A 24,037-nucleotide genomic window follows, 5' to 3' on the forward strand; every position below is an offset into this window, starting at 1 on the left:
AGTATTTTATAGATAAAAGATGTACTGCTTGAGTAAGAATTCGACTATTCTTCTGACACATACTGTCGAGTAAACGTGTTTGGCAGCAGAACAAAAGTCCGTGTTGGCTGATAAGCTAAATACTGTTAGCGCCGTGATGTCATGCATTCGCCATAAAGAATAACGGCATGTACAGGAAAACCCATTCAAAGTTGACCCTGATGGAAAACATGCCAGTCAGGAACACCAACACAAAGCCTTCAGGGCACACTCACGTATCCCTCCGCCTCCAGGTCAGGTGGAACTGCATGTATTGTGAAAAATGCTAATGTCAACCACAGTGAACACCACATTGAATGAGGTAGCCATGCAGCTCAATGTAAATTAAATGGCCCGTCCTCTGAGTGCACTGGCTTATGTAAGCTGCTTGTCCCCCCCACCCCCCCCCCAGATCTCCATCCCTGCCTTTCTTTCCCTTCAGCAGCCTTATCCATCCCCTGAACCCCAAATGTCTCGTAAACACACAGCCCCGTCTTAAATTGGAGAGTGCAGGGGGTGGAGAGGGGGCTGAGGAGGGGGAGGCCTGACTCACGCAGCCCTCATTTTTCTCTGCCACCTTGAAAACAACACCCCAATCCCGTGGTTGTGCTTCTCCGTGCCAGCAGACTCACAAAGCTCTCCATCAACACAAACTGGCCTTAGAAAATCAAAGATCGAGGAAAAAGAAACCCTGCTCTCCTTTTTGTTACTGCATCTTCGTTCTCTCTGTCTCCCCTTTCATTCTCTCAGTGTCCCTCCACCCATGCCTCCCCTCCCCTCCCCACCTTCTCCCCCCCCTCCTCCTTGCCCTCATCTCTAAACCTGCGGCCGAAAAAAAGCACTCCATGGCGAGGTTTTCGCAGTGGCGTCTTGACAATGTCACAACTGCGTTTTCTGAGACAATCCCAGTTTCATCGGAGGGTGCACAACGGAGAGAGGCAGGAAAAGATGGGGGGGGGGGGGGGGAGCAGGAGAGGGGAGGGTGGAGGGCGGGGGGGAAGGCCGGGGATGAAATGCGACAAAGGTTGCGAGCTGGATTCAAACCTACAGCGTTGCGTGTAAATGCTATGTGAAGGGCTGGTAAAAATGCATTTTTAAGCTGGCAGCGGCACGATGCGCAGAGAGGCAGAGGAAGGAGAAGCTGGACGGGGATACGAGAAAGCCATTATTTCATATCCTCTACACAGCTCTCACACATTGTCTCTGAGTATAAGAGCATGCCTGCACAGAGGTATGTGGCAAACACGGTGTGCGGCGGATCCATCCATCTGATTTCATTATCATCAGAAAGGAATGTGAATCCTCCGTCGCCTCGTTACTGAAAGGAAAAGGCTTACCTCCACATTTCAGCTCAGCTCGACCCTGCCTTGTTTCATCCTGTTCCTCTCCGCCGACTCCCTCCCCTTCTCTCCCCATGACAGCATTTTTCTGCTATCTATCTCCACGGTGAGGCTCTTTCTCCTCCTCCTGCTTCAGTTCCTCCTGTCTGCCGCTCTCTTCCTCTCTCCACGCGTACAAATAAAACAGAACCGACACTCACACACTTCCCGATCTCTGTGTCTACCGGCTCCTCTATTCTGTTGTTGAAGTCAAGAGGCAGGTTGATTTGTGCCGTCCTCCTCCTCCCTCTTTCTCCCTCTCGCGCTGATTCTATTCCATTCACATCGCACTAAAGCCAACCCCCTCTTTCTCCTCTCTCTCTCTCTCTCTCTCCCTCTCCCTCTCCCTCTCACACACACACACACACACACACACACACACACACACACACACACACACACACACACACACACACACACACACACACACACACACACACACACACACACACACACACAGCCTCTCTCTCCTCCCCCCTCCTCATCTCCTTGTCAGAGAGAGGTTGAGGCAGTGACGGACAGCAGCGGCCGACAGAGTAGAGCTCCATGTGTCTGAAACTGAGCCCTCAAAATGCCTCAGCGGCAAGACTGCGAACGACAACAATGTGCTGAATCAAGGACTCGGGATCCCCCTTCCTAAACGTTGACAAGCACACGCAGAAATGTGGAAGATTAGCTGCTGACGCAACACTGTATCAAGATCCAACAATGTGTCTCTCTTTTACTGGTATATTCATGGGAAGCATCGTCTCGATCTTTAAAGAGTCCTTTTTTCTTTTCCGAAACCGACACTTCTGCACGAGGGAGATAAAGACAGAAGCAGACTCGGGGGCAAAGGTTAAAATGGCAGTGTGTGTGTGTGTGTGTATTTGTAGAGACCTCTGTGTACTCCCCAAACGCAGCCAGTGTGGGTCGAGACCATAACAAACAATCAACCTGCTTCAGGACAATGAGAGCACAGCAGTGTAACAACACAGCTTGCCTTTTCCTTCCCCCTCCGTCACGGCATCTTAAAAAAACACAAACCTGATCATTTGGGAGAAACCATCTCATGCCTTTAAGGAGAGGAGATGAATCCCCTGCAGCAGGGCCAAGTGTCCGGCACCATCCCCCTAATTACTGCATGGAGTCCCGTCCTGGACGTACCATATGGCTGTGTGTGTGACCAGGTCAGTGGCTGTGGTCTGTTGGGGGGGAGGAGGAGAAGCCTGCGTTGCTGGTGGTGTGTGCCTTCAGGAGATAAGAGAAAGAAAAACAGAGGCACGAGTTGATAACCAGTTGTCTTAAAAGCAGGAATAACTCAGTGCGTGTCCATCCGCGGTCAGGAGGTGTCTCTGCAGATTGTAACTTCCTCCCGTGTTCAGAGTTGTTCCAATCTGAAATACAAGACAAAACAAATTATGATATGATATTAATAATTGAAACCTAACCTTTCCATGTCATAACTCATGTTTTTTTTTACAAACATGAACTAAAAGATTTAAATTAAATTGAAGTTTGAATTTGCTGGCACTGATTTGAATTCTGATGCCTTTAATACATTATACACTTGATTTATTGGGATTCATTTTTGCGAGAGCACAACTTGTGATGCTCTGAGCCAGAGGTCATGGTGGGCCTTTAGTGCTACAGTGACACCGTGTGGAGATAATCCATTAGGACTCTTTCCAGCTCAGCAACACACTTATCTTTCTGAAGTTGTGTCTCATTACAAATATTATAGTTTGTGCAAAGGCAGTCCATGGGTCTCCTGCACCTAGAGCACGATAACAACCAAGACGTATTCTCAAACCTTTGTCAAACTGTTAAAAAACTAAATACATACTTTACTATATATCCTGATAAAAACTAAGAAAACCAGCAAATAATGACAATAAAAAGCGGAAAATGTTTCCCTGAAAAGTGACTCAAACAATCATATTTTCTTGATATAAATGTGTTGACTTAATGTATTAATTGACTGATCCCTTCAGCTCTGATGTTTTTAAAATACAACCATAGGCCATAGACATATATAACGCTATACAACACATGTACTAACCATATTACATGCATACTTAGCACCACCACCTCCATGTTTTCATTTATTTCAATATTTATAGATTCATAGCAGTCCCCTACTATTATTAATATATCTCTATTTGATAAACATCTTTGTATTATACTGTATGTAGATTATCTTGAGTTGGCTTTAGAGCATTACATATATATATATATATATATATATGTTAGCCTCCTTACATCTCTTTAAGACATCTATTATCAGATGTATTTGAGTTTGACTTGCATTTAAAATATTTGAAATTGTACCAATAAGTTTAATTACTAATCGTTTTTTGTTAAATGTGCTTCATTGTGGTGCTTTGGCAACACATGTCACAAGTTTTGAAGAACAAACCTATTGAATTGAACAGAAATTAATGAAAGTAAAGTAAAAACACATGAAGCCACATATGAATATAATCTCAGTGGCCCAGATAACGCACCATCTGGCTCCAGTCAGGAATCAGGAAGAGGAGAAGCTGCCCAGGTGAGTAGGTGCTGCTGTGATATTAGATTAGTGTGAAAGTCTCCTGCTGTGGCTCTGCAGGTGGAGAAGGAAAGGGTCTGGCGGGATGGAGAAACACAGCAGAGAGCAGAGATATAAATAGTCTCCTATGTGTTTTAAACGTTTTGTTTTATTTTCATGTATGCACCAAAACACTAAGTCAAATTCCTCGTATGTGTTAACCTACCTTGTACACGCAGGGCCATCCCTGGCCAACATGAGGAGGCTCCACGCAAAGATGAGGCCCTCTGTTTCGCGAGAGTCGACGGGGGGAGGGGTTGATAGTGGAGCCTCGCGGCAGCGGAACCGTGCCGCGCCACAATAATTGCGCCGCATAAGCAAGATGAGGCCCCACGCAGTCTGCATGATCGGCCTGTAGGGAGGGACGGCCCTGAATACACGTGTTTCTGATTCTGAGGCAGGCTGATCATTGAAACCATGAAATGAAACAGCATCAGGCCTGAGCTCTGCCGAGAGAGATACAGATTAATTTAAACGAGATCAAACTATACTACACAGGTTAAAATACCGCGTGTTAGACTGTTTCAGTTGTACCTATTTTTAAAAGTATTTGGGCAGGATCAAAAGTTAACCGCGAAAACGACTGAAGGTTCTCGGTTTAGCATCACATTTCATTAGTTTTCCACCTACCTGTACTTGGATAACCACATTTGACCCACTGTAGGTGTCCATTTGTCGTTTGAATTTCCACAGCTGGAGCAGAATAACACGTTAGGTTGTATTATTAAACTTTATTTTCAACAAGCATGCCTCTTAACCAATTTTGACTTCATTAATGTAATTCTGCAGACTCAGGGAGGACAGTGTGTGATGCTGCCTCCTGGTGGCTGTTATATTAACATGCTAACGGCTAGTGCATTGATTTTCAATTTGTTAATGTGTTTCCAATAATACTCTGTCCCGATCAGACACAAGATATATTCTACACGGTTGTGCACGGCTTTAATTGTAACAGTACAAGTGATGTCTTTCTTTACTAATTTGAGTGATTTATACATTAGTCTGATTTCTTACCTGTACCTAAAGTTCATAAAGCTGGTTCTCTCTGCCAATATGATGCGCACTGAATGGGGAACATCGTATTCAAAGACATATTCAGGACACTTTTATGCATTTTAAGGTTGTTTTTTATCAATTCAACAAGCATATCAAACGTTCAAATCATACTCTCGACTGTTTGACTTAAAGATATACTAAATAAATTCAACAAGGTAAACTCAACATCCTTTGTGACATGTAAACAAGAAACACAAACTGAAAGTAAGATACCACTTATTATTAACATCGTCTTCTCCTGTTGATATTGTGCAGCCAGTTATTTTACATGAAGTAAAAAAAGACACTAAAGACAACTGTACACCAAATTTACATTCCTCTAACAGTTCAACATGGCTTCTGTCTTCTAAGCTTTGTACAATCAGGTTCAGTATGTACATGTACAGGAAACAATGTGTAACTTGGGGATTTGATTAGTCTCATTGCGCGCTGTACAGATAACGAGGGAATTGTCTGGGGAAAAAATAAAGAATCACCCGAATGATCACAAAGAAAAGACAATAAATACTTCCAACTATTTAAAACATAGGGGAAATTAAGCAGAGCTCCTTCTGTAAAAGATAACCCTGAAATGACCATGCATGTTTATTCGAATATTTTTTACAAGAGAACCATATTACTGCTAGAACATATCGCTGTTTGCTTGAGACAATACAATTCAGGCACTGGAGGAGTATCGCAATAAACTGAAAATTACTATCTGTACGTTGAGATGAGGATTTACAGTTTTAATGTTGTGCTCCTGAAAGAGATCTTATAACTTCTCTCCTTTAACACAATAACAATACGCTTCCCATCGAGTCACTGTGACACTCAGCTGTGAAGCAGAAGGTATTGTTTTCTGTGCACTTTAGGGGAAGAAGCGTATGAGAGACTTTCGGGAGCCTGCACACTTTGTACAAAAATGTATATAAAAACGAAAAAGAAGTGATGAAAATATTTTGGAGTGCTGATCAAACATGATAACGATATGTCATGTAGTTAAGGAGTGCTGCAAGTCTTTTTGTAATTAACTATATTTGAAGTATGAGTCCAATTAAAGTGGTTATTGGATGGAGTCACACAGGGAATTTGACTTTTTGGGGATATACAACGAGAACATTTCAACGCCACTTTTTTTGTGGTGCAGATACAAAGGACGAAATACAAAGATCACACACTTGCATTTGTGCCAAAGAAAATAAAAAAAATGTCTTGTTCAATTTAAAAGAAATTAATTTCCCTTAGTGGTTTTTTTCACAACAAATCCCTGTAGAAGTCAGATTCTTTACCAAAACCATCTTACATCCATTATGTGGCCTGTATGTTAGGCTTCCATTTACACTTGTACACAACACCATATTTCACTTTTAACGCACTGTTGGTCGCGAGCAGGATCTTTTACGCAGCAGGAGGTGGGTTTTTAAATGTTGGCGGTGTCACTCGTTTCGGAATTGTCCCCAAGTTTTGACAGCTTTTCAAATTCACAATATATAAAGAATATTCACAATAAAAACAATTGACAAGTTGTGGATCCAAAGCGGAGTCCTTGGGATTAAAAAGGTTTAGAAGTCAAGGGTTTCAGCGAGGAACTTTGACAAAAACCTTTTTCTGATCCACAATTTGCTTCAAGTCTGATACTGGCGTTTTGGGGGTGGGGGGTCAGTGAACCAGGGGGGGGCTTCTACCACTTCCCCCTCTTGCTCCAGTCCTTAGGTGTGAAATGCAGGCATTTTGAATCTATGCGCAAGTGTCTCTTCTGCATCGCTCTTTCATGTCCGTCCACAATGTCCTCTGAGAGAGTCAGGATGTACTGACCCTGCATTCAAGACACAAAACAACAATTTAAGAAACATAAAATCACATTTTCTACAACATTGTTATGGGGGGAACTACCACACCCACTGGTTAATCAATATGTCATGTTAGTAGAAACAACAAGTTATTTTTAGGAATAGCAGTTCCGTAATTTAAGCGATTTTCATTTGAGCATCTTGAGCAGCTTTTCCCTACATTAAAAAGTAACGGGAGTAAGGTTTAAAATCAACAGTAGAACATAAAACTGTGTAAAGAGAAATTAAAGAAGTGCGCAGGGCCAGTGACGGTCAGATCGTTTATCCATGATAGCTGTTTTTCACAATTTTTAAAGTTCATAAAAACTTGTTTATTCAAATAATATTAACTGTATTGCTAGCAAAATTTTGTTCATTTCAATGCTTTATCTGACGTTGAGCCACGCCGTAGAGCACATGTGTCAAACTCAAGGCCCGGGGGCCAAATCAGGCCCTTGGTGGATTTAATGTCGGCCCGCAGGACAATGTTTAATTACTATTAGATCTGGCCCCCCGGTATATTGCACGCACACCTTCACTCCATCCTGAGGGTCTCCTCCGCTCAGAGCCTGAGCCCAAACATTGATGACCTTGCACCCGAGATGAGATGCCAAGTATCTGTTTGAACTAGCATCACAGAGCAGCACACTGAGTTTAAAGGATGTTTCCTTCTGCACTTTTTCTCACGACAACAGGGCATGTTTGGTTTTTTCTTTGAGTTTTCTTGAAGCTGTTGTTGGCCTGTGGAAAAATGTAATCATAAGAAATGATTCTGGAAAAGCTGCAGATAGAGCCATAAGAAATGAATGCAACTGATTATTTAATGTTTAATGTTGTAGGCAATAATTTAAGCTTTGTTAGTTCCAGGTTTAATATGTGCAATAAGTTCATTTCAATACGTTTTGCAATAAACATTGAACCAGTCCGGCCCTCGACTGGTACCCATTTTTGTATTTTGGCCCACTGTGTGTTTGAGTTTGAAACCCCTGCTCTAGCGAATCATTCAAAATCTTCTCAAATAAAATGACTTACATCATAAAAATATAAATGATTTATTAAAGAGAATAAATAGACTCAACTACTGCTAGGAATGTTTTTGTATATATTTAGAAAATAGATCTATTTACACGTGAAAAGTTCACAACAATCGATATTCAGATTAAAGGGGACTTTAATCATTTTAGAAATCCAAAACATACTTATATTGGCTCAGTTGTTTATGCTGGAAGTTCTTAACTCCCCCTACTCCTGCCGCCCCACACCAACAATAGGCTCGTTCACACCGCAGTACTTTTCCCACTTTAGTTCCGATATAGTTCCGAAATGTCGCGTTCACACCAAAAAGAGCCGGAACTAAAATGTGTTCATCAAAACCTTTTTCACCCCCCTTCTGCTAGAGAGCAGGGACTTTTGTGGGAGAAAAAGGTTCCTATGTCTGATTGGCTGGGCGGAATGCAAACCATGCCCCGTAAAACTCCAAAAAAGTTTTGTGATGCCGCCATTTTATTATCCTCGCATTAGCATTATTAGCATTAGCCCAGCGCACCAACGGAGCGACACTAACTTATGGCAACACAAAAGAAAACATGGGAGCGGTGGAGATGAGGAGGTGTTGGTGTTCTGGCGATTTACTCGCCAGAACGCCAACAGGACTGCCAACAGCTGCTGGGACTCCCAGCAGCTTCTACTGAAGCCAGTCCCCAACTCCGGGGACTTCCGGCCGGGGACTTCGGGCGGCAGTATACGCCGTGCAGTTGTTTGCGGCCTGCCAGTAAACCCAAAGCAGAAGAAGAAGAAGTGACGTCAGTGGCTTCATTTGCCTAATCCTTCCCCAGGAACTTGTGAACGCGATCTGTACTTAGTTCATGAGAACTAAAGAGTTCTCTTGAACTAAGTTCTCATGAACCTTTGTGGGAAAAGTACTGCGGTGTGAACGCGCCTGCCTATTCGGATCCCTTATCTGTGATCTCTAGTAACGATGATTGGTCGATATGAAACGACGGCCCAAGTGTTTGTAGTGTTTTCGGTGTAAGCCATCGAGACAAAACCTCTTTTGTTCATTCATTTACATTCACCTATTTGCAAGCCTTTTCAGAAAGCCTTCCATGCCAAGTTAAAGTAAGCAGAGAGGCGTCTGCTGCCATGTTTATTTACACAGGAAAGTAGTTAATTGATACACCTCAATGTCGCAGACACAATCAGAAAGGGCAATCACAGACTCTATTTCTCACCTTGTAATAGTTGATGAGGTTGAGGTACTGCAGCGTTGAAATGACGTCTTCTTTCTTTACACTTGTGATCTCACTGATCTCACTGGAGGGTTAAAGCAAAGTCAGAGTCAATCATTAAACTGCTGTTATATACGTGATTTCCAAGGTGGAGATTAAACGCCAAGAGTCACATACTTGATGGTGATCTGCGGCCTTTCTCCGTTGTCCGGTTTTAGTTCCATGAGTATTTCCAGGATGGTCTGGGACCAGTAGGAGCGATAGGACAGAAGGCCGAGGTCAGAGAGCGGCTTCTCCGGAGTGCCCGTCTTCCCTTCTACCTTCGACAGCTCGTAACCTGACAGAAACACACAGAGAGAACAGATGACACGACTACAAGGTGAGGAAAACACAGAAAATACCTTAAAACTGGATGTATATATAAGAATGATGTAGATGCATTAGCGCCTATATGATATATGTTGCATTATTTTTATATCTTTACGGGGTTAAGAAAGGGGACGGTGTGTTTTTTAGTCAGGGCCGTTTCTAGCTTTTTGGGGGCCCTATGCAAGATGCTGTTTGGGGGCCCTAGTTTTTACAGTTTTTTAAACTACAATGGGGGGAATTCCGAAGCTTTTAAGAGGATCTGTGGAGACGCATCAATCTGTTACACTTTAAGAGGAAAACAGGCTGATTTCACGAAAACCAAGCAATTGAAACTTACACATTTTTTTATTAAAAAGGTAAACAATAAGGCTCCTCTACGTCAATAAATGCAAGAGATGCAGCATTTTCTCAACAATGTATAATTTACATTTTTCATCTTCCTCAGACGTCACTCATTGGCTGACAGCCCAATGATGATTTGGACTTTATTTCCCCACAAACAAGCCACAGCTTTGCTATCGTTGCAGTTTAGTTGTGTTTATATCCTACATTTGATTTTTATAGCTTGGGGGGGCCCCTAGTGGCCGTGGGGGCCCTATGCATCTGCATAGTCTGCCTATAGCAGGGGGGTCAAACTCAATTTCATTTCGGGCCAGATCAGCATCAAGGTCGCACTCAAAGGGCCGGTTGTAACTTCAAGACTATATAAAAATACATATATAAATATATAATATATATAAAATAATTAGGGCCGGGACTTTAACGCGTTAATTAAGATTAATTAATTACACAAAAATTTTTAATCGCACTTATTTTTGCACAGCGGAACGTTTCTCACTGGATGAGTTTCAGGCGTACCGATTATACTGGAGCACCAACTAACGTTCATGACTTCAGCATGGGGCTTCAAACAACAACAAACCACGGTGAACAATAGTCAAACATGAACGAACAAGCTGATGAGACCGCTTTGGTCGGCCCCGTGGATGGGAAATTTTGTTTTAAAAAACGGACGGATGGAAGCGTCGACAAGAGCACGGTTGTGTGCAAATTATGCAAAAAAGAATTTGCATATCACCGCAGCACATCAAGCCTAAAGTATCACGTAAATGCAAAGCATGTAGCAGCTAGCGTGGACGTTAGCCCGACTCCGAGTGCAAGGAACCACACCCTGACCCAACCCACACTCAACCAGATGACTGTTTCAGGGCCAGGATAAGTAAGTCCACGTCTGAGAAAATGACCAACTCCCTGGCTCACAGGATTGCACTCGACTGTTCTCTGGTCAAATATGTATATTTGATTAAAAATGCGATTAATTTCGATTAATTAATTACAAAGCCTCTAATTAATTAGATTAATTTTTTTAATCGAGTCCCGGCTCTAAAAATAATGTATTATATGACAGTATTGCCTCTGCATTGGATCATTATCGGATAGGGTAATAACTTCATAATTAACTACGTCTGAAAGCAGAAGTCTAGAGCAAGTAATTGCAAGTCTCTTCAGTGAGAATGTCACAAAATGATTTAAAAAGAAAAGCCAAATTCTGGAGAAAAAGGCCTAATAAAAAAAGAATAAGTGACAGTGTGAAAAAAAGGCAAATTCTGAGAAAAAAAGTCAAATTTGAGATGCATTGTGGGACATGTATTCATGGGCAACGTGCTTCTGTAAAGCGTATAATAAACATATTATGTTCTTTGCAAGCTCTTGTGGGCCACATACAATGAAGTCGCGGGCCGTATTTGGCCCCAGGGCCTTGAGTTTGACACCCCTGGCTTATAGGAAGAAACAGCCCTGTTTTTAGTTCAAAAACTGTCCATGTAAAGAACACGTTATTCTGCTTTTGTTCAAAATGTTTAAGACAACAACATTACATTACAAATATATGGATGTTTGTTGTAATTGTATAAAGCTTTGGCAACACTAAGTCATTATGGCCATGCCAATAAAGCTATTTGAATTTGAATATACATATATTTACTGAACATTGTGCCTCTGTTTTTTAATACCACACTTACTGAACTCGATGAGCAGTTTGCCGTAGCCCCTCCGCTGGTAGGGGGGCAACGTCAGGATGCAGGCCACGTTATAATCTTCAGTCGACTCTTTTTCCTGTGTGCAGAAAAGAGAAATATAATTTAGTTTGGGGTTTGTTTAGATATTGCACTTTTTCCAAGCTGTATTAAGTGAACTTCACAAAGAGATTTGCATAACGTGTGTACCTTAGAGTAGTATCCCACTATGTGGAAGCCTTTTGAGTCATACTCGGTCATCACATAGAATAGGAAAGGGTCTGTGTCGTAATACAAGGTTTTGTGGTCCAGGAAACATTTAGCGAGTAAACACAGGTTCTGGGAATAATTCTGGAAAAACATAAACAGACAATCAGTAACACGATAAAAAAAACATGACTTTTGTGAAAAATAGACAAATAGATATTAGATAGATAGATAGATAAAAATCTCACTTTGTTTTTCCTGCCGTCAATCTCAAAAAAAGAGATGGTGCCTTTGCGGTAGATCTCGTTGCCCGGCGGATGTCTGAGATGGCATTTTGTCTGTGAAAGAAACAGGAGGATGAGTGCAACGATCTAAGACCCCATTTACACGCAAACGAACCGAATACGATATCAAAAAAGTTTTCCGTTCACACGAGACCGCTCGAAAGCGCTGTAGTACATATGCCGGGCCTGTAAGTGGCGCTGTACTTCCGCCACAAAATACACCAATAAGAAGCAACAGACTGACGCGTAAATACACACTGTTTTCATACACACGTGTAAATAATATGTACACATGACCAAATATGTATATGTGTTCATTTTCATGAATTTCTTATTTTATAGCTATTTATTATTTTAAATGTGTTATCTTTGACTTTATCATGTTTTTCAATATTACCCTGTTGCTGTTGAACTACTGAATTGCCCCACGGGGATTAATAAAGGTCCATCTTATCTTATCTTAGAGATGGAGACACGCTGAGGATTCTTACCAAATGCCTCTGGAGACACTTGAGGCTTTTGAGGTACTTGAGACAGAATTCACAGAGGTAGAGGATGGGCAGCGTGGTGAGTTCCTGCGGGTACGGAGAGAAGTACCAGGGCTTCAGCCTGTGGCGTCCCAACTCTATACACTCGATGTTCTTCATGCGGGTTACAATGTCGTCATGGCTACGGTCCGACACCAGACTGCCCGTCATGCGGGGCGCCGTCGGGACGCCGTCAGAACTGTCCTGCGAATCCTGATGGTGAAAAATCGACATTGTTGACACTAAGTTATTTCAGATTAATTGTGCTAAAACACAAAAAGCTGCTTGATCAAATGGAATTGCATTTCTACAGATCTAGATTTCTTTAAATGGTGTAGAATCACAGTGGCTGTACGTGTTACTAAAAGGACTGGTCTGGGGTAAGCAGCACCTGTTTTATTGGTGAATTTGCACAGTAACACACAACCAACGACCAATAACAGGAAGTGAAACAGACCTCTGGTGGTGGTAGAAAGACACTGGCACTTTGAGGGTTGTTGTTGTTATACTGCAAAACCTTTATCATCTAGCAGAAAGAGAGAAAAAAAAGACTTGCTTTTGGAAACAAAAAAGGGGGATAAAACGGTTCTTATTGACACTGAACAGTTTGGTTTGATTGAAAGCAGAATTTAAGTTCAGTGTCACATTTGGTTTAGAACAATCCAGAGTGGGTTCAGCATCATATTCTCAATCAGAGGTAGTAGGGTTAGGGTTAGCCTCCCGCTTCTATTGAATGAAGAGGGAGGTAAAAAGAAAACACTTCGGGCTGCACGATTTGGGGAAATAATCTAATTGCGATTTTTCTGACAGATATTGAGATTCGATATTTGTTTTTAAGCGATCCAACGGAAGTTTATTGTAAAATGCGGCCATATCTCCGGCTAGGAAGGTCGTATCAACGTGCTCCCATCTCTAGCACCCCGAGCTACGAGTGAAAGAACTAAACTTACATGAAACTTCCGTTGGGTTGCTTTAAAGTCAAGCTTCAGTTTAAGATTCACCCTGTAATAGAAACATGTGATGGAGCATCACTAACCTGACTCAGATGCTTTGTTTCACCAAACCATCTAGGAAGGCTCCATTGGAAGCCATTTGGAAAAGTTTTTCAAAAATACTTGGCAAGTGTTTGGATCAACCAAATGCCAGTATAAACAAATGTAACTTTGCATAACATAAAATGTGCTGCTATGTTGCTGGTCATGTTTATTTCTAATTATTTAAACCAAGTAAAACCTACCAACAATGCTTTAGGCTCAGGATCATGCTATCAAATCACATTCACAGCTGTGGCGTGTAATGCACCGCTTGAATGCGACATTACTTATCCAGCAAACACTTTCATAATATAACTAATACAAAATATGAATTGGAAAATATGGAATTCATAGCATGTCGAAAAAAGATAAGGGTAAAGGACGATAAAAACAATAACGTGAGAAAAAATATTTGGACTTTTCTCAAAGTTGAAAATGAAATAACTTTAATAATAATTCTCCATTTTATTCAGGCAGTATTTGTGATCAATTTGGCTTGAATTGAAAGAAGTTTTTAATGTTTCAATGTTTTAGTTTGAACATTCAAAACAAAAAGATGAAATCATTAGGGCTGTCCATTAAAATATTTAATCGCACATTTTTTTTCTGATCTAAATGTACCTTCGAGGAATATTTTTCAAGTTTTTAATACTCTTATCAACATATGAGTGGACAAATATGCTTTATGCTAATGTTTGTTTATTATCATTGGAACAATGACTAATATTCTCCTGAATATTTTCAACACAACAACCTGGAACCTCTCTCTCTCTCCACAACTCCACACTCTCTCCCAACCCCGTGTACTTCTGTGCACTGAGCCAGTTGCTCAAACAGACAAGCCTGTTTACAGTTGTCGGCAAAATGCCGCTCCTCTGTCTTCATCTTCAATCAAAGCATGAGACTGAAGTTCTCACAGTGGGTCAAAATAATGCGCTGTGATGTGCAGTCGACACGTTGCATGCGATCCGAATGATCTAACGCAGCCCCTCGTCCTTTACAATGTTAAGCTGTAGCCCCCATTTAGCTATCGCTGTTGTTGTCCAGGCGTCTCCCCGGCAAACTTTCAAGCGTGGTCTGCCGCAAGCGAGCGGGGGCTCGTCGGCATCAGCTCTGTGCTTGGCTTGCTGTTTAAAACACCTTTTTTTGTATCCATATCTCTTGCTAGAATCTCCCACCATCCAACTAACAACAACAACAACAACACCACCACCGTCAAGCTTTGGGCTCTGAAACTACGGGCGGACCGAGGACAAATACACATGCGTTAATCGCGCGTTAAAATAATGTGTGGCGTTAAAAAATGTTAGTTGACAGCCCTAGAAATAATGCATCTTCAAAACCAAAAAGCAGCAGAGACGTGGTAAACACTTAAAACAAGAAAATAATAAGATGCCTGTAACATTTTAAATATTGAAGATACACACCTCGTCCGCTCCCCCACAGTTGGCTTTCCTCTTCCTCCCGGGCTGCGGGGGGATGAGTCGTCTGGCGGTCCCGTTCTGTCGATATGATACAAAGATAAGTGGCGAATTAGCCAAGAAAAAAATAATACAAAAATGTCCACAAGATTCAAGATTCTACGGTTTTATTGTCATTGCCCATTGGCTACAGAGTAGAAATGGCAATGAGATTCTTCTTACCGAGCTCCTCCAACAATGCAACATAAATTAAAAATACAAATACAAAATTGTGCAAGAAGTCTATATACATTAGGGCTGCACGATATATCGTGTCGATAATCGCGTTATGCGCATGCGCAATATTCACATCGCAGGACGTGCGGTTTTTTTTTTACGGCGTGCGATATTAAGGAGGCAAATTAACTCCAACACTTCATGTTACAATTCTTTTGCTGCTTGCTACAAAAGGAAAACTCGCGCGGCTCTCATGTCAGCGGTACTGGAGTCAGCGGTACAGGAGTGAGTGAGTGAGTGATCGGATCACAGCAGGATAACCGCGCTAGCTCAGCTTGTTGCTCTGATAACTTAAGATCCAGACGTCCATGACTAAAATCCTTCATCCGGTTAAATATAGTTTGAAAAATACCAATTGTATAGCATTAAAGTTCAAGAAAGGACGGTTTACGGACAAATAAAAATGTATTTTCTTCAATTCCTGTATTTTGTCATATCGCAGGGGAAGAAAATATCGCAATGTCAGTTTTTCCAATATCGTGCAGCCCTAATATACATGTCAATAGAATATGATATATACAAGAACAGAATGTGAAATTAAATATTAAGACGAATATATGGTGATAACTATTTATATAAATTAGTAGATTGCAAGATGACAAACAGATGAATGTTTAGGGGCGTGTCTTTACTGTAGTGAGCGAGGCGATGGATTCATTGTCTTCACGGGACTTGAAGGTTTCTCTCACGGCAGGAAACACCGCCGCCTGAGAGGCTTCGGCTGAACTCTGCGGCGACGGCACGGGGGTGGCCGGGGGGACCTGCGTCGCCACGGGAACGGCCTCTACTTTCCTCTTCTGGAAAAACAATCAGTGTCAGGCATTTGTCTTCAAATAAGTACAAATAAAACAAATGGAGAAAAAAAAAATGTAAGAAATGTTTTTCTCCAAACGAACTGTTTCCAGTCAAATCAGAGGCATGTTCGGGTTTTCAAATTTAAAAAGAAAAATGTATGCCACTCAGAATTATATTTTGAACTCAAATTTGCACACTTTGGCTACAAAATATTGGTTACCAATATTTTTTGGGAAGAGTGTTACCTAATTCCTAAAATACCAATTCCCAAGTACTTTTTAAACATTTTAACACCAATTATGGTCTTATTTTTACATCATATTAATTGTCTCTAAATACTTTTTAAGGATCTGTGGGTATATTTTAGATAGGCTTCTTTAAAGTGCACCCATCATGCTATTTTAAGGCATATATTATGGGTCTCAGATATATAGATAAATATGTTTTGCTCAAAAAACAGATCATGCATTTTAGTGGTGTAGTGGGCGTTGGACGCGGGGGTACGCCGTACCCCCACTTATTTGAAGCATGATTTTTTTTAATAGTCTAATAAATATAAAATCATTGCCAGTGTTATCAGTTGCAAGTGTGTATTTGTTGTAATAATGACGAAAACATAATGGGCAGATTTCACGGTAATTATAATAAAAACGTAGCTCAAGCATTTATGCAACTTGATTTGAAGCGTGTGTGTGTGTGTGTGTGTGAGAGGGGCAGCACCGTGTGTGTGTGTGTGTGTGTGTGTGTGTGTGTGTGTGTGTGTCTGTGTGTAGGGTGACCAGGTGTCCTGCTTTGCACACACAGCTTTTTTATTATTTGTCCCGCGTCCCACAAATTGAGACTATGTCCCGCATTTGAGTGACAGACGCGCAGAAAGGCCGGATCGGTTCGCTGGCGGCCGGCACCGCCCTTTATTATTATATTGTTTAAACGGCATCATGCAAGTTGCGCTGACAGGCGACACAGAGGTCCACAGTGACGCCGCGTGAGTTCCCTGACGCACCGGGGGACACATATTTATGTATAAAAAACATCAAAAAGTGCATGTTGCATGATAGGTCCCCTTTAAGCTAAGGGTTTCATCATTCAGTCTTACGCCTCCAGATCATAAAAGCTCCTGAAACAATCCGTCTCCAGCACAAGGTGAAAGGTGAGACACAGAGAGAGCAGCTACCTTGAAGGATTTGGGGAAGTTGTTGTTGAAGTGTGGCTTTACGAGTCCAGTGCAAACACCCGACAAACATTTGGACACGTTGTTTGTTAAATCACTTCTCGGAGTGATCTGCACCACCGGATCAGGCTCTTCTTTTTTGATATCATGGTTGTTTATTTCTGGAGTGGCGTGCAGTTCATTGTGAGCCGAGAGCTGTGTGATCAGAACAAGATAAAGGTTAGCACCAAGTTCAAACAAGGTCTCAGACATTTCTACAAGCTGTGGATTCAAGTCGTACCGGTGTGGGGAGAGTTTTCCCTCTGGATGGAGCCGAGGCCGTCTGTGCGTTGAGCTCTAAACTCTTCCTCTGAAATAAACAGGGAAAAGGTTAACATTCATATAAACTAGGGATGCTCCGATCAATCGGCCGCCGATATTCACTCTCGATCGGTGCTCTCTATAAAGGCCGATCGGGGGAGCCGATCACATGACGTAAAATACATGACACTTTTCTCTGTGCGCGGCAAAACAAGCTCGCCAAAATGGCTTCACCGGTCTGGCAGTATTTGAAGGTGTCCGAAAAAGACAATTAAATAGCGGTATGCAGCTCCGCCCGCTGTGACGGCCCGGTGAGCGGAGCAAAACACACACCAAGGCCCAATCCCAAATCACCCCCCCAACCCTAACCCTCCGTGACGGAGTGAACTCCGTCTGTAGCCGCACTCGCAGCTCCATGAAGTTCCCTCCATTAAGGGTTAAGGGTATAAATACAGCGGCAAGCTTTGGGACGGCCTCCCCTCTCTCCGGCAGAAACAGGAAGTGCCGTAACTGTATGTAACAACGGTTTCAAATCAGCATCTCTTTGACAAAAGATTTAAATGAATAACTCAAATAAAACTCCAAACATCTTTCATTGTGTTTCAAAGCTCTTTTAGTTTTAAACCTGATGTTTATAAGCTTCTTAGTTTTTGCAACGGTCTGTAAATATACACAACTTTATAATAAAATGCACACATTTACCTTTTTCTAGACTAAACACAGGTTTGATCCTAAGTTAAAACATATGAGGTCATCATGAGGTCGTTAACATCGCAGTTTATCAGTGGATGTTTGCTGGAACTACTTGTAAACAGCTTGTTTCCTGACGGACACACACAGCGTGACTCCGGTCAGGTAGAGACCGGTCTCCAGTCAGCACCGCTGCAGACTCGCTGTTTGAGGGCTTGATAGCCCCCTCCCCCTCCACACTCGTTGGTTTGGAACAGCACTTAATATGGCGGACCCTCGGAGGGGTAGTGTGTAGGGGTAGGGTGTAGGGGTAGGGTGTAGGGGGCGGTTTGGGATTGGGCCTAAGAGTTAGACCTAACACACTTAGCTATTTTATCTACCTCTGGAACAAGCTAAACTAGTTGTAAATATATTTATTCTTCACTGTCGGGTCACTCATTACTGGATCAGTGAGCTGCATGAGACGATACTGACAGGCTGTCAGGAGAGAGAGAGAGAGGGGGAGAGGGAGAGGGGGAGAGAGAGGGAAAAAGAGAGCGCTTCCGCTCATTTCTCCCGTGTTATTCTCCAAAGTTAATGTAAACTTGAATAATGTACTTCATTTGAATGTAATAATGATGTTGTTTGTGGAAGAGCATCATGTATTGAAAAGTTAATCTAAACTTTTCGATCCGTTACGATTATAAACTGAAGCAATATAAAAATGAGCCCCGGTAACTGAGTTTTAAACATCACTTTAAATGGAAGATCCCCATAGCCCCCCCCCCCTATGATCGGACCGGACGATACTGATCGGACGATACTGATCCCGGTGATCACAACGTACATATTGTTGTGCATCAAGAAAAACAGCAATTAAACAGTTTGAGTGGAAATCGAAATAAGAGGAGTAAGTGTTTCTTTAAATATTGAACACTTCGTAGAGGTTTTGCAAAAGATAAGTGTTGAGGCAGGGTTACAAATAAAAGACAACACATATAATCCTGCTTCCCGTCGGCTATCAAATGCATCATGTATTGACGGAACATTTTTATACTAAAACGACCACATATTTGCTAATAATTTTTGCAAACCAACCACCAGTTAAAACGATTAACTTGTAAAAACTTTTTGTCTGTGTTTTCTCTAGTAGCTAAAGATGAATATGAATATACATGTATTTCCATCTACACCACACAGATAGTATACCCACTTAGAATTACTTATAACACAGTGATTGAGATTGACATTAACTCGACTCAACTTTTCTAACAGCAATAGCATCCACAGGTTTGAACACTTCTCAGTGTCGGTCGTCAAACATGCTGGGATGTAAAATGAAGGCCACCGTATGAACTAGTGTCCTCACAATGGTAAATAAGATGCTGACAAAAGCCGAGTTGGTGATGAAACAGCGTTTCCGCCAGGGGGCGTCTTGCCGTCATTTGATGCTCTTATTCAGCCCTGAACTCGAGCCGAGGGCGTCCAAAAAATAAATAATTTGAGAGAAGATCAAGTTTTTATCGCTTGAAATGACGAAAAGGAAAAAGGACAAGGACATCGCTCTGTTGGAGGGGCAAAGAAGTATTTTCGCCACCAGCAAAGCGTGTTCCTGTGACGAAAAAAAAAAAAACCCGCTGCATCTTCCAAGGACCATGCCAGGAGGGGTGTCCCTGTCGGCAGGGAGACGTAAAGAGATAGTATAAGGGACGTGACACGACGTGACGTCCCCCCCCGCTCTCAGGGTGGACGCCCTTTCAGCCCTGGTCTGGCGGAAACACTGGGATGAAGTGTTTCAGGGTATGAGATGAACATGTGGCAGAGCACGGGCTTACCACGTCTCTCTCTGGGGACCCGGGGCGGGATCCTGGAAGACCGTTCTTGGTTGGCGTTTTAGCTTCTTTCTTTGGGAACTGAAGCTTCTTCATGTCCAGCCGGTCTCCTGTGACCCACTCATCCAGGCGCTTGTTGACTTAAAACGCAAACAAGAAGGCATTAGCTGTCAGTGTCATTTCATTGAGTCTGTAAAATGATTGTTACAAGTAAAGTTCCTCAGAAGAAACAAGAAGTGACACAAGCTGTACTCACAGTCAATGTAGTGAACATAGTAAAGCTTTCTCGAGGAGACTTCCTTCACGCTTAGAATTTCAGCCAATGCTGCGAGGACAAAAGAGATATGTCAAATAAAACAAAGGTTATTTCAATTAACAAAATGATGAAATAGCTGCTAAAACGTTGATGATCTACCATCATGCTTAACAACAATTCCTTACTGTGAAATAGATCTAAGGCGACACAAGGTACTACAAATGCTGCGGAAATAATTGAAATATAAAAAAGAAGACTTAGCCTCACTTGCATACATCTATGGTTATGATGGACCCTTGCTCTTGATAAAATCTTGTATGGAAAACAGGCAAATTAATTGTATTGTAATGTATCTGCACCCCAGCTCAACTCGTTTGTCAGTTTGGATGCATTTGATAAGATGTAGCTTTATTGTCTCCCTTAGGAGAAATGTGTCTTGGGCATCGAGATAATACACATAAAACATTCAGGTCAATCAGTCATAGATACAGAACAGAGATCACATATCACATGGCAAAGAAACAAACAAGAAACATACAGGTCCAGCACTTTCCCTATTGCACATACATAATCAAATTGCACTTTCCCTATTGCATTCATACATAATCAAATATTGTACTTTTCCCTATTGTATTTTTACATAAATAAAATATTGCACGTTCCCTACTGTATTCATACACAAATCAATATTGCACTTTCCCTATTGCACCTATGCATAGTGTCCGTCAAATTGCACATATCCCTATTGTGTCCATACCTTACACATAATGCACTTCCCCTATTTAACCTTCTCATTGCACAAACTACACTGTAAACAGTGCACCTCCCAACAACTCCTAACGCAGCATAATCACAATTGTTTGTGATTTGCTTATATAATGTCTACGGTGTGTTGAACAATATGGTTTTATGTGAGTTTTATGTTGTTGAAATGTGTCCAAACATACCTACGGGTCAGCGGTATGGCCATTATCATATATTTGATTGCAAAAACATTCAATTAAGAAGGTGAAAGAAAAAAAGAATTGATACACAAATGATGTATGAAAGTTTTAAACTTTTAGATTGCATATGAGTGGATAGTTATACCTCTATTATACATTGATTTAAATAAAGATAAGATCATAAATCCCAATGCTCATCTAGACACATGCAACCTGTAACAGGGGGAAGTAAAGACAACCTTAAGCTAAAACGTTTGACAAGCACTGCCAAAAACAAACTTCAACATGAGGTTGAAACTTGTGTCAAAGGGTCAAATCGTGTGTATTTCTTTGTGTTTTGCTGAGATGTTAGGAGGACCTTTATGAAGCTTAACAATGACAGTTAACTGAGAAAGTGTTACTGAAATGACAGACTGATTTTTATGTGGCTCTAACTTTTCTCATCTTTCGACCTATCATAACAAATAAGAGCACTTAAACTCTTTTGAGTGAGCCAAACTGCATTAAAAAAACCAAACACATCACTTGAAAAATCCGTTTTACATTTGTAAACAACAGCCTGCTGTCAGGTGGATTTCGCTCAAGTAAGTCTTTCCCAACAAAGTAGTTTATAAAAATGTCCCTGGGAGCTAGCTAGCTAGTATAATACGGATTTACTGGTGGCTCTGGCAAGTATTTAAGTTAACTAGAGTCACATTGCAAAGCGACATGTGTGCCCCGTGTGTTTACACCGCTCCGACTGAGGCCGTCTGATAACAACAGCTGAGGTCCGCTAGTTAGCATTAGCTAGCTTAGCACGGGAAAACAACCGCACAATACTTACGCCATTCGTCTTCGTGTTCCTGGTTTTTACGAAGAACGGGGAGGCGGCAGCCCTCAACGATATCCACCTGTCAGAAATAACATGTTAATTTGCACCCTGAAAGTGGTCAATGGCTCTAAAATAAAATAATATGGCCCGAAAACCTACCGATGATGCGTTGTCCGCCATTTTCGTCATCTGTGAGAGCAGCAGCAGGGTGTTGTGGGAAAATGCCGGTCCACAACAAAGACGACTTAAACAGCAAGATAAAGCTCGTTCAACCTACCCGGAGACCGGAAGTCGTAAAACCAAACCGGAAAAAATAAGCAGGGGATTTCTCTCTCTGAACATCCATGTTTTTAAGGGTTTTTACTCTTTGTTCACTGCGATTTATTTACATATATCTCAATATATTTTTTAATCAATCCTTCCTTTTTTTTCTTTCTTTGGATAACATATATATAATAGTATTATTATTATTATTATTATTATTATTATTATTATTATTATTATTATTATTATTATTATAATCTGTGATATTTTTGATATGTGATAAGTAAACGCTATTTTTCAACACACTTGCAAACTTCCATTTACCCTTGTATACATTAAATACTGGGGTCCTTTGCGAAGAAAATGGGCAACATTTCTTTAACAACATTTCAATTATAGTCAATTCAATATCTTTAATCTGTCCAAAAGCTGGTCCACATTGAAAATTGGAAACGGACATAGCCTATAGAGATAACCAGGCTTAGCAATACAATGGTGATACAGTCACATACCAAACAGAAAGATAGGTGACAAGAATATAAGAAGTGGCCATTATTATTATATTTTTGGTGGAGTTCTCAGACCTGATCTGTCTCTAGATCAGGTCCAAGTGTGTTCACTACTCTGGAACAATCTTTAGATAAATAAAACCAGGCCAATACATTACATTTTACATATTCACCCTCACACATACTGCTTAGGCACTTTCTTTGACAACTTGATGAAGTCCTGTATTATTTTCAAGATGGATAGTATACACTTCTCGCCAGTAGGGGTCCCTCTTGTCTACAAGCCAATCAAGCCCAGAGGAAAACAAATAAACAGGCTTTGAACAGAAGGTGACCTCCACAATGACTTTCACTGACAACATTAATTAGGGCATAATACACAGCTTAATGAAGATTAAGATATTAATAAGATCGTATGGGTTCTGAGTCTGAATAACATCCATGGATACATAAATCCATAACGACTTAATATCTATTTGAAGTTTTTAATTTAGCTTTTGCCATTTTATCTCCCCAAATCTTTCTGCAACAATAGATGCAGCTCATGGTTTAACACAGAAAGCTGTTTTTATATGAAGCTCCTGTGAGAGTGTAGAGAACAGCAATGTGATTACAAAAATCAATCAAATCTTTCTTAAAGTCGCATTGCCTTTCTTTTGTAACCTGCTCTCCGCTTCCTCGTGTAATGATGAATATAAGTTATTTATGAATACACTGCTTCACCACTATATAATAGAGGCATTATTCACATTTGCAGAAGTACATCCCTCTCATTATGCTGCATTGTGTTTGCTGCTTTTGCAATCATCAGGACAATGGTGCCTTTCGGGATGAAAATGCTTTAAATAAGTGAGCTTTCTGCTTTTTGGAGATACTGACACCCAGCTTTCCCTTTTTTTAAAAGAATACTTCTCATAATATTTGATTCATTTAATTCAATTGAGAAGAATAGCGCTTACATTACAAAGTAAGAGTTATTTTCTGTAATAAAGGAGATGTTTTCATATTAATACGTTAAACCCCAACCAAGCTTCTGGTTTCAGACAGAGGGTGAAAAGAGGTGCTGCAGCAAAGGCGGTGTGAGAAAAGCATGCCTTGGCACAAAACACAAATATGAACCTAAAAATTAGCATTAAAGGCCCCTAAATTCCATAGTACATCAGTGCCCTAAGTGTGTATGGAGAAACTGTAATTAAGTACTGCACATACACTTGTGATATATGATCGACCAAACAACAAATTACCAAATAGATATTCACTTAATTATCTTTGTGGCCTTGTATATTCTCACA

The 24,037-nt window shown here is 41.2% G+C and overlaps 1 protein-coding gene across 2 annotated transcripts; it reads right to left on the reverse strand.

The window, feature by feature from the left end:
- Positions 1-5,051: 5,051 nt before the first annotated feature.
- Positions 5,052-22,209, reverse strand: LOC117458782 (histone acetyltransferase KAT5-like). Of its 2 annotated transcripts, XM_034099446.2 has the most exons (16): positions 22,132-22,209; positions 21,985-22,051; positions 20,218-20,286; positions 19,965-20,101; positions 17,441-17,509; positions 17,164-17,355; positions 15,827-15,991; positions 14,925-14,999; positions 12,921-12,989; positions 12,428-12,676; positions 11,901-11,990; positions 11,656-11,796; positions 11,452-11,545; positions 9,239-9,398; positions 9,065-9,146; positions 5,052-6,820 (listed from the first exon to the last, which is right to left on the reverse strand). In XM_034099446.2, exons 1-16 carry the CDS (start codon positions 22,159-22,161, stop codon positions 6,686-6,688), a joined length of 1,824 nt encoding a protein of 607 aa, XP_033955337.1. In that variant the 5' UTR covers positions 22,162-22,209; the 3' UTR covers positions 5,052-6,685. The 2 variants fall into 2 exon arrangements, with proteins under 2 accessions (XP_033955337.1, XP_033955338.1); XM_034099447.2 differs by lacking the exon at positions 15,827-15,991 and having other exon boundaries at positions 5,053-6,820.
- Between the last annotated feature and the right edge of the window lie 1,828 nt (positions 22,210-24,037).

Source organism: Pseudochaenichthys georgianus, chromosome 14 (assembly GCF_902827115.2).
Source record: "Pseudochaenichthys georgianus chromosome 14, fPseGeo1.2, whole genome shotgun sequence".
Lineage (NCBI taxonomy): Eukaryota > Metazoa > Chordata > Actinopteri > Perciformes > Channichthyidae > Pseudochaenichthys > Pseudochaenichthys georgianus.

Excerpts from the sequence above, each read along its gene's own strand:
- LOC117458782 (XM_034099446.2), bottom strand. The coding sequence starts at position 22,161 with ATGACGAAAATGGCGGACAACGCATCATCG. Across the intron at positions 17,356-17,440 it reads GGAAAACTCTCCCCACACCG|CTCTCGGCTCACAATGAACT; the intron begins GTACGACTTGAA and ends CTGATCACACAG. Across the intron at positions 15,000-15,826 it reads CCATCGCCTCGCTCACTACA|AACGGGACCGCCAGACGACT; the intron begins GTAAAGACACGC and ends TCATATCGACAG.